The 11,208-nt window shown below is 44.9% G+C and overlaps 1 protein-coding gene across 1 annotated transcript; it reads left to right on the top strand.

Annotated features, from left to right (window-relative positions):
- The first annotated feature begins 765 nt into the window (after positions 1-765).
- Positions 766-6,254, top strand: UPK1B (uroplakin 1B). Its single transcript, XM_010019877.1, has 7 exons — positions 766-846; positions 1,391-1,591; positions 3,244-3,318; positions 4,061-4,183; positions 4,466-4,645; positions 5,393-5,476; positions 6,117-6,254. The coding sequence occupies exons 1-7, from the start codon at positions 778-780 to the stop codon at positions 6,165-6,167; spliced, it is 783 nt and encodes a 260-aa protein (XP_010018179.1). The 5' UTR covers positions 766-777; the 3' UTR covers positions 6,168-6,254.
- Positions 6,255-11,208: the final 4,954 nt, after the last annotated feature.

The following is an 11,208-nucleotide window of genomic DNA, read 5'->3' as shown; positions in this document are numbered from 1 at the left end:
CTGACTAGTGCCTTTATGCTGCTGCCTGTGGAAGCGGGTGAATTCAATGCGGGGTGCCTGGCCACAGCCTGCAGGATATAGCACTCCCAGGAATTTGCTGGGAATGCTGCTTGGCCTGGGTCCCATGAGCCAGCTGCAGCCTGAGCTGCTCCCTCCCTCCCTTGCACCTAACTGGGAATGGGGGGTTCAGCTCTAGTTCCCGTCATGGGTGGGAGATGGGGCTTTCACTAAGGCGCTGCCAAGCCATGTGCCATAGGTATGTGTGTATGGTACTGCTAAAGCACTGTGGTTACCAGCTTGGTCCTGTGGTAGTGCTGGCCAAAATGAACAGCCAGCAAGGTGTACAGCATACCCTTGCGTAAAGCCAGCTACTTTGGAAGAGGAGTAAGGTGAGGGCACTGAACTTGTCCCCTGTCCATCTGGGCATAGCTGGTGTTTCTAACCAGGTGGGAATGCAACACCATGAGCTGATGTTTGCATAGGTGCTGTTGTGATGATGAAAACCCCACCCAAAAGGGAGCCAAAGATACTGCCCCTGAGTGGTCCCAATCTTCTGTAGCTCAAGTATCAAGGGAAGTTTGAGTTACCAGGTTCACACCTGGGGAAGTTTCTCCTCTGAAACCACTACAAAGCAAGAGGTGGGAGGTGTACAGAAAGGCTGGCAGGTTCTACCCATCCTTCTCCTCGGGGACAATATCTATTTCTGAGTGAAGCCTATTATACTGGTCTAACTGAAGACTGTCTTTGGATTTTCCCAGGTTGCATGAAGAATTAAAGATGGCAAAAAGTGATGGCGGCATACACATCTTGCAGGGTCTATTAGTCTTTGGGAATGTTGTCATTGGGGTAAGTGAAGTGGAACAAGCATGGGTGGAGGCTTCCTTCCAGTATGGCACTTCTTAAAGCAGCAGTTCCCAGCTATGAAATCCTTCTTCATGCATGAAGTCCAAATATATACACCAGTCAAGTGCGAGAGGAGAGGTAAAGGAGAGCTGTGCCAGCTGATCAGTTGGGTGGTGAGGGGACAGCAAGGGACAGCAGGGGCTGATCCACGAGACCAACATTAATTCTAGGGGAAAAGTACTTGCTGCTGACCAACGTCTTCCCAGCCACCTCCTTCCATATAGTGATGGGAAAGGTTCTGTTAATTCTTTCTTAACAGCCTCCAATCCTAGGTCTGGTCTCTCAGGTCTAGGCTGAGTAAGTTTTGCTGGCAACTCTTCTGTGAAGGCCCAGTACAAGAGATTACAGAGTTGGACAGACAAGGAGTTGAGTAGCTCCTGTTTGGCAGGAAGTTGAATGAAAGAAAAGTGGTCTCCATCTTTTTCTCTCTCTTCTATTTCTTTGGGGAAGCTCGATCTAATGGTTTTCCTGAACTTGCACTTTTCAGATGTGTGGCATTGCCCTGACAGCAGAGTGCATTTTCTTTGTGTCTGATCCCCATGGTCTCTACCCTCTGCTGGAAGCCACAGAAAATGATGACATCTATGCTGCTGCCTGGATTGGCATCTTTGTTGGCTTTGCGCTCTTTGCTCTGTCTATCCTTGGTATCGTTGGAGTCATTAAGTCCAACAAGACCTTGCTGCTAGTGGTAAGTGTAGCAATGTTTGCCTACGTACTGCTGCCAAACTGACAAAATGCTGCCTTAGTTTCCCTGGTCACCTTAGTAATCACCCACGGAGCAAAGACAGCTTTTATTAGGGATAAGGAGCCAAAGGTTCATCTTGATCATGGCTGTGGTGTCCCACAAGGTGAGGACACATGCGTGAGAAGCTCCCAAATGAGGCTGAGAGAACTAATGATGATGCTGACTGGCTTGAGCCTGACCTTGCCCCAGAGCAACTCAGAAGCACTTGTGCAATCAGATGGAGCTGGGATGTGGTTTAGATCCTTGTTTCTCCCCACCCCGTAGTGTCTTCCAGCTGTCCTACACCATTCAGTGGAGGATTGTAAGTAATCACTTCTGTACAAGGCATTAGTATGTGTTAGTATACCAAATACAGGTGCAATTGAGAACATTAGGCATCAGCAGGCAGGCAGAAATTACAGGGGTGGGGACAAAGAGCTTTGGCTAAGCCAAGAACAATGTTAAGGTGTGAACAAATCTCTGTACAATTTCTCTCTTAGTCCCTTAGGTTGGCAGTAATTGGTGCTTTCATTAATGAAGGGTAGAGCTGAAACCTCTGGAATCAGCTCTCTCTTGGATTAATGTGGGATGGCAGGCTGCCTGTTTTAACCAAGAGACAGAGATCGGAACTCTTGTGCCATGAACTGGCCAGCAAACAACTGAGGGAAGAGAATTCCCTTAACTCTGAATTTTGGTGTCTTGTCTGAAACCCAAGGCTGTGGTACAGGAGAGACTACAAGGGGCAGAAGCTGGGGTAAGAAGGAAACAAATACCTTGAATTTGAGAAGAACGTTATAAAATGTGGGAGGAGAAATAGATACATGAGAACACCAAGGGGGAATATAGGAAAGATTAAAGGAGTGCTGCTGAGAAGGGAAGAGAAACAGCAAAATAGACTCTGAGAGGTGATCTTCAGGATCTTTTTTCATGAAGGATCTTTGCTCACAAAGTACCAATGCTGAGGAAATCTCATGATGCAAAATCAGGAGGATCTGAAAGACACCCTAAATTGCACCTTATGCTTCTCCAAAGCACAAGCTCTCCTGCTAGGAGTGAACAGCTTCTTGCTAAAATCTTGTAGCTGGCAAGTGGAAGAGGAAGGAGGAGACATTGCACAAGCAAAAGTCGCTAATGAAATGCAGCAAAGAAAAGGGCAAATGTTATTCTAGGACATATCAGACAAAACATTTTCCATGAAGGCAGGGTGGTATTAATGCCATGAGGTGCTGATGAGATCTTGTCTGTGAGAGGGAGAACAATTCCAGTCATACACCTTCAAGAAAGCAGAAAGGAAAGGCTATACGTGAATGTTCAGGTGCATGGAGAGGACTGAGGAGAGGATAGCCTGGCCTCTTTTACTTTGAATAATAGTGAGATCTTGTCTGTGAGAGGGAGAACAATTCCAGTCATACACCTTCAAGAAAGCAGAAAGGAAAGGCTACGTGTATGTTCAGGGGCATGGAGAGGACTGAGGAGAGGATAGCCTGGCCTCTTTTACTTTGAATAATAGAATCAACTAGGTTGGAAAAGACTTTTAAGATCAGTTTCAGCCTTAATCTTGAAAAGACTGCTGAGCTGTTTCTCCAAGAGCTAACTCTGCTGTCTGTCTCCCACAGTATATTATCCTGATGTTGATCACTTATGCATTTGAAATGGCTTCTTGCATCACGGCAGCGACTCAGAGGGACTTTGTGAGTATTTCTTTCCTCAGGTATTCTTGCAACCATGCTGGGAAATGTTGCAGTTCCAGGGCACACAGTAGTCCTGTTCAGTGCTGTAAATGGCTGGTGTGGTGGTACAATGTAGACCCAAACAACTACTGCTGAGTTAGAGAAAGACCCCACAAGGGAAGTCTCCAACATCGTTATTCTAACCAAGGAAATAGCTTTGTTCTTTTAAAAATAGCTTTGTTATTTTCAACATTTTAAAATGTTTACAACCTTGTAGTTAAGGAAATACTAGTGTGAGTTAGCTGAATCATCAATGCAGTGTTTAGTCTTTCAGTTACAGACTGATTACTATACATGCAGAAGACAGCATAGCCCTAGGCAGTGTTACTGGTGAGGGAAAGATTATGTGGGTTATTGGAGATACTGGTAAGGAGGGAAATGACTTGTGGTGCTTTAGTTCCTAGCAATATATCAGATGTAACCCCTAGATTCTACACTTCTCCTGTGATATAACATCTGGTAGAGCCTCTTTAAGAGTCATGATCAAGATCTATGTATTTGTTGCTCCTCCAGCTCGTATCCTGCTCTTTATTCTCATGTGCGTAAAACTGAGGGAGAAACAGCATTCCTACTCTCCAGGAAGACACTGAAACAAGCAAACAAACCCACCCCAAATAACCCCATATTTGCTTTACATGGCCACTTATTAAGATAGTTTCTGCATTCTTCACTATTTGGTTGTTTGTTGTTCTTTTTTCTATAGCTCACTCCAAATCTCTTCCTGAAGCAAATGCTGGAGAGGTATAAGAAAGCAGAGCCAGACAATAACAATGACAAATGGATGATTGATGGAGTTACAGATACATGGGATAAGCTCATGGTTCAGGTAATAATAACACAGAAATGTCCCTCTAATTACTAAATGCTCTGCAGCACTGGAATTTCAAGTCCTCCTTGGGGCCACTTGGTAATAAAGAGGACGGCATCTGCCTTGAACCTTAGAGAAAGTCCTGCCACACTCCCCACTTTGCTCGTTTATCAGATGGCAGACTGTCAAACGCAGGCACTTCAGAAATCTCCCCCGTAAATCTGTGGTTAATGCCTAACCAGCCATGTGCAGGGCTCTGACCTGGGCCCATAAAGATCATTCCCTTCTCTCGCCCTGCAGAACCAGTGCTGCGGGGTAAATGGTCCCTCCGACTGGCAGAAGTACATGTCCGCCTTCCGCGCCACTCACAGCGATGCTGACTACCCTTGGCCACACAACTGCTGTGCTTTGGATGCCCAAGGGTCCCCCACCAATCTTGATGGCTGCAAGCTCGGAGTCCCTGGCTACTATAACAGCAATGTAAGATCCTCTCAGCTTTTCCCAGTTAACATATGTTGGTCAAAAGCACCTTGCTGGAAGGGAAGGTGTTCAAAAGCTTTCTGAGGAGAAGCAATGCCTGTAGGGTCCTGGCCAGGTTGCTGAACACAGGATAGGCCGTAAAAAGGCTTTCCTGATAGAGAGACAACTGCTAAGAAAACATGCCTAATGTCACCAGTAAGAAGTGACATCTCCAACATGTAGATGGACAGTAGCTAAATCAAACTTAGCCCAAAGATCAGTGCGTACAATATCGAGTGAGCAAGTCAGTAGTTCTCCTCTTCAAGGTAGAACTTTTCAGTAGACCAGCTTGTACTATTCAAACAGTCTGATGGGTCATGAGCCTCAACTTCTTCACTAGCAAGCATTTCTAGAAGGTGTTCAAGCTTCCAAATTTGCTGACAACTTCTGGATTCTGGAGGTCAGCTCCATGCTGGCTGTGTTTGGCTATATATGTATACTCGGCAAATGGATGGCACAGTAGTGCCAGTCCTTGAAGTGTCTGAGATGGGTCTATTTTGTATTTGGAACTAGACACAGGAAGTCTATCTGCACGTTATCAATAAGCAGTGTAGATCCAGCTTGTCTTCTTGAGACCCTGTGAGCTACCCAAGTTGCAGTAGGAGAGGAGCCTGGCACCTCAGTGTCTCTCAGAGGTGCTTAAGCTCGTCTCCCTGTGGTACAAGCTCAAAGCTGCTGCTGATTCATTCACTCATGGTTGTCTTACAGGGTTGTTATGATGCTATTTCTGGGCCAGTAAACACGCAAGCCTGGGGTGTTGCCTGGTTTGGTTTTGCCATCCTCTGCTGGACTGTAAGTACTTAATATTTGCCTCTATTTCCGTTTCTCTTTTCTTTATAACCCACACCCAGTTGGGTGGAGGTGGATGACAGGGCTGACACATTTAAAGGGTCAGTAGATTATAGTTATTCATTCATCACCAATATGCCTGTAGCCTGTTTCACTGACAGGGCTACATTCACAAGTTCTGCTCCATTCTGGCTTCCACAGGTAAGGAGCTAGGTGGCCTTCCAGCCTGTTGTGGCCTGCTGCTATCTCGGTAATACAGCACAGCCAACACAGCTTGCAGATACTTGTTTGTGAAGGGTATTGGATAGTCTAAACAGCAATCATGACAAATAATTCAGTTTGTAGTTCAAAGACTCTGTATGAGTGGTTTAAGTACTCAGGGTTCAGAAGCTCAGCAGCTTCATGAAGGATAATCCCCAGCGAGCTGAGTGATCCACTCAAGTAGTTATGGCTGCACATACCTTCTTTCTTCACTGTGCAGCTTCTGTGCAGATAAAAAGCTTTAAGCTTCCTCTGCCTGAACAGACTTGGCTTGCCAAGGATTTCTGTTGCTTTCTCCTATCAGTAGGACTAAATGGGGCTGGGGGAGAGGTGGGTAGAAGGAAAAGGGGAACAGAGAAACTCAGTAGTCTTGTCCTTTCAGTTCTTCGTCCTCCTTGGTACCATGTTCTTCTGGAGCAGAATTGAATACTGAAGGCCCGGTATCCTCAGCGCTGCCCTGAAGCACCATGTGAAACTGCATTCGTTCGTCTCCTGCTCCATTCTCCTTGTGACATGGAGGATTTGAAGTGTTCCCACTACCTCTCCCATATATACTTTTGCCCCTCCAAAAACTTGACACACAGAACTGATAACTCCAGGAAAGAATCTTCTTGTCCCTTATTTGCCCCTTGTTCTGCAGCCTTAACGCCTCCTGGCTGAGGCACAATCCTTCTTTCACTGTGCAAGAAATCCTTAGAGTGTAATATTAAGAAGAGAGATGATTTGTTCTGTGATACCATCAGAAAGGAAAATGTCCATATACATTTGCTTCAGAAAAATCTCTCTCTAAAACTATGTTGAATGTAAATCACAATGCTAAAGGCTTCAGCAAGGGCTATGTGAGCAAAGCTGTAACCTCCTGTGGCCAATAAAGACAGATGCTGCAAGGGAGAAGACTGCAGGCCTTTCTAATCTATTTTATTGTTCAGCTTCTGTTCCTGGTCTCTGTCACCCCTTGCCTTAGAATATGGCAGATTCTCAAAGAGTTTAAGTGTGTCAGCAGTAAAGACATGTCACGGATAAAAAGTCTGCTGCTAGTCAAGCCCAATAAAAGGCTAGCTCACTCCTCAGCAATATGCTGCCTAAATCCAAGCCTACCTTCTGTCACTGACGGAACTACTGCGTGTGCTCCTACCTTCAGAAGTGCCAGTCCAGGAAAAGCTCCACTTGCTAACGAGCAACTGCTTCAAAAAGCTGTTATGTACTTCACACACGATTTGTACAGAGTAAGTGGGGTCCTGTGCTGTAGCTGGCTTTGTGAAAGTGGCTGTCTCATGCCCTTAGATTATCATGCTTCTTACTTCCACTGCCTACATGTATATGGTCACATCCCCTATGTACTTCCCCTTTCCGCATACCCGGATCAGGTAGGATAAAAGGCAAATAATGACAAGGAATAACTCCTATGAACAATGCAAGCAAGGAGCTAAATGAACCAAATCCATCCCTTGCATCAGCAATTACCGTTCTCACTCTGCTCAACAGAGGCTGTTTACTTTGGCCCAGACTGATCTGGTGTCTTTCCTAGTGAACACTTCAGTAGTTATACATGTGTCATGTGAAATATGCTCCTGTATAGAGCTTTATAAGGTGAAGCCTCTTCCAAAGGTGCACTGGCTCGGGTCTTCACACTGGTCAGTGGCCTTGATTCTTTGTTTTTGTATATTCGCCAAAATATCAATTAAAAAGAAGTGGAAGTGAAACCTTTTTCTTGTTTTAGATTGTGTGAAAGGGGAAATTGTAAATGTCTTTATCCGGGACATGTGGGGCAGTGCAAAGGTAGGCTTTAAAGCCACATATCCCCATCCTGAAGATCAGTGATGCATGGTGCTACAGAATCTTTGTAGCTGAATAGTCCCTTGATAGGGTGCTGGGGGAGAGAAAGGGTCAGCTATCAGGGTGAACAGCTTGAGGAAAACTAGGCCCCTGCAGCACAGAAGGGTTTTTCTGTATGAGTGTGCCTTCAGAAAGGGAAATCCCCATGGATCAGCCACTTCACTGGTTCAGTGGGGTGGTGACTGTCCTGGAGATGCCCCACTGCTAGCAATTTCCATAAGGAAGTTAGTCTTCAACACTGTTTTGTGAGACCCAAGGAATGGATAGAGTGTGTGGACTGTGTATGTCAGTGGTCTGGGGGTCTTGAGAGGGAGTTTGGTGGTAGGGGTTTTTGTGTGTATGTTGCTGAAAGCTACAGTAATACCTAAACCTAAAGAAGTCTAAAGAGAACCACTGTCTGCCTAAGTTAGACAGCAATAGCAAAGACTGGGTTCTCTGCTTCTTGCCATGGACTCCAAATCCCTACCAACCACAACAGCAGAGAGGAGAAAAATGGGGAAGGAAGGACAGTGCAGGCACACAGCCTCTGTCCTTGCTTCACCAGACCCCTCCAATAACTCCTCAATCATGGGTAGCTGCATTCCTGTGCAAAGGTCTCTTGCTCAAGTTGTTTCTGGAAATCAAGTGGGTACAATAATTGGCTACGGGACTAGTAAGGCCTTCTACCTATGGCTGGAGATAGGACTTTAGGACCACAGAAGAAGGTAATGTCAGATACCATTTTCCTCCTCTGGTCTTTTGCTTCAGACCCAGAGGTCTCTTCCTTCCTGCTGCATCAAACTGTGGTGTGATTATAGCACTGCTCTCAACGTAGAGCAAATGCTGCAAGACTTTGCAGGAGAAAAGGAACTGAGATTATTTTTTGCACTACTTTGCAAGAAGGTTTTACACTATTAACTGCAAACAATTGCCATATTAACTGCTCCAACCAGTTGCAAATGATACCATTGACCTGTTGCATAAACAGCAGCTTAAGCAAATGAAGTTTCGGTTCTTCACTTTGCTTTCTTTTCCCTATCGTTGCACTTTGTGATTTATGTTCTTAAAACACAAAAGCTGTGACTGACCCGGGCAACGGCGAATCTAGGCAGGAGTGCCAAGCATGCCCCAGTGCATCCAGAAAAATCCAGCTTTATCCACTTGAACAGAGGAGGAAGAAAAGGACCAGACTGATGGCAGAATGAAGCTGAGCATGCTCATGAAAACTCCTGCACAGCTTTGTCAGGTTTTTCATCTTCTGAAAGTTGATTCCAATCTCTACAACTTCCCTACCTGGGATGCCAGGGGAAGGGTGAGGAACAGATGGAATCTGTAATAGGAATGGTGGTGAACTGGTTTATCTGTTAGCTGAGGCTTGTAAAGAAATCCTGGTCATTCTCAGCTGTTTGGATTGCTGCTCAAAGGTATGGATGTATGTTTTAATGGTCCTCAACACAGGCAATATGCATGTGTGTGTGTAAACTGCTGGGCTGAGACATGATGAAGGAAAAACTTCCCTAGGTGGAAGCTGTGCGGTTTGTTTGCAGGTTGGTTCTGTGCATTTCTTCTCTGTAGGTGTGAATATTCACAGCTCTCTCTTGGCAAAAAAAAGCATGTTTTGATTCTCCCATGGAGTTACCAACTGTATTTTTAGATTATTAATTTATTGTAATGATCCCAGCTCTGAGAAATGGGACTTTTGCTGAGAAACAGCCTCTGTTCAGACTTGACAGAGCAACGTGGCCTCCAAGCCAACAAGAATCCCAACTCCTCAGCTGCTCCACTCCTGCACACACACAGACATAACATGATGTCTTTCGTATGGCTGAATGTTTGTGGGTGGCAGTACTGAATGTGTCTGTTCCTTCAGACAGCGGGGCTGCCTCCATGTATTTTTCCAACAGGATTTCCTACTCCTTCCTCCTTTGCTTTCACTACTTCTTCTGCATGAGATCTCTTTACACAGACTCTCTCAGGCCGTATTTCTCCTTACCTTACTGATTCATATATGATATCCTATCCCCACTATATACTATATACAACATACTATCTCCATGCTTGCATCTGGCTATCCACCTCACTGTGAAAACCATCAGCCAGGCTGGCGGTGGCATTTGGTATCCTCTGACTCAGATGATTTATCCTTCATTCTGCTCTCTGCCCTGGCATCTTAGTTTTTCACATTCCTTAACAGGGTCTTGTGCCAAGCAATATTTAATGGGACCAAGTATGACCTAAAACTAGCTCATAAACGAAGCTTCCTTCTCCCACCCTTTGGCAGCCCTGCCCTCTTTGGCAACTGGGGAAAGCCTCTGCAACGTGTGGTATGCTGGGAACCTCCTGTAAGAACTCTCCCTGTAATCTCAGGCATCTATCTTGAGGAGATCCTGCTGCTTGAGGAGTTGAGGATGAGTGATGAGGGTTCATCCTCAACAGGAGTAAAAGGTGAGGGTGTCTCTGGCTGCGTTAGCTTGCACACAAGGTGAAATTCCAGCATGGGCAGTCATCTGCGGTTCTTGCACACTCAGCAGTTGAGATGAGCTCTGCCAGAGAGCTAAGTGATGAGCAGTGAGCTGCTGTGGCTGCCAAGGGCTGTTACTGACCCTGAGTGAATGCAGGACTGAAAACCTTTTTTGTCTATATATTTTCCAAAGCAATGCTCACCTTTAGCAGGGTTCTGTGGCTGGCACAGAGGCTGGAGAAGGTAAAGCCGTGACACTCCACATAATCCCTGCAAATAACCAGCCTAGTTTTTTTACATGTCTCTTCTGCCTCCACTGTCTTACCCTTAGTCTTTAAAGCAAATTATCTCACAATACAACAAAAAAGGTGAATAAAGCAGTCTGTGAGCAGCTATTCTTTCTGATGTCAACTTCTTCCTGACTCGTACGAACGAGAAGGGAAAGAAGTTGCCTGACATTTTTCAGACTGGTTTAAATCTGTCTTATTGGCTGAGATTTGAGTTGTTTTGTTGTTTAGTTGTGGGTTTTTCTTCCCTTTTTGGGTTTTACTTATCTGGAAACTTTCCCTGCTTAATAATCATCATGTGTGTTGTTTTCCTTCCTCCAGCTCTGGTTGTTCCCATATTTCTGTTCCTTGTGGTTCATTCTTAAGGAGCTACTAAGTTTTCTTTGAAGCCATTTCCTCCCACTGAATTCAGATATTTCCTGTTCTTTTCAGATAAAGCATTTAAATAATAGAGAGATATGTGCCCCCTTTAATAGAAGTGTTATGGAAGAAAACAGGTCCAGTTTTAAGATGGATCTGGACCCAAAGTGCACAACATGATTCCTATGAATTTTCTAGATTTACAAAACGTAGTTCATCTCTCACTGCAGTTTGCAAATAAGACATGAGAAAATAGCTACCTTCTTTTGATAGGGAGTCAACCAAACGTTCTTGTTTTAACACTCATACTGTATCTAACTTTTGGGGGCATAAGTACTTGGCCATGTCTGGGCTTTGCAGCTCCCATTCATTTCTAATCCTTATTTCTGAAACTGCTCATCTTTTACCCTTGTAGAGAGACTTATTCTTTATTCCTTGTAGTTTATTCTGCTCTGACAGAAAATGAACTTGGAGAACTCACTGGCTTTCTCTATCTTGGCTATTATGATCCTTTTTACTGTTCTTGACACCTTGTGCCAGCTTGGCTGAAG

Source organism: Nestor notabilis, unplaced genomic scaffold, assembly GCF_000696875.1.
Source record: "Nestor notabilis isolate BGI_N333 unplaced genomic scaffold, ASM69687v1 scaffold4978, whole genome shotgun sequence".
NCBI lineage: Eukaryota > Metazoa > Chordata > Aves > Psittaciformes > Psittacidae > Nestor > Nestor notabilis.
This window is presented reverse-complemented; position numbering and strand designations above follow the sequence as displayed.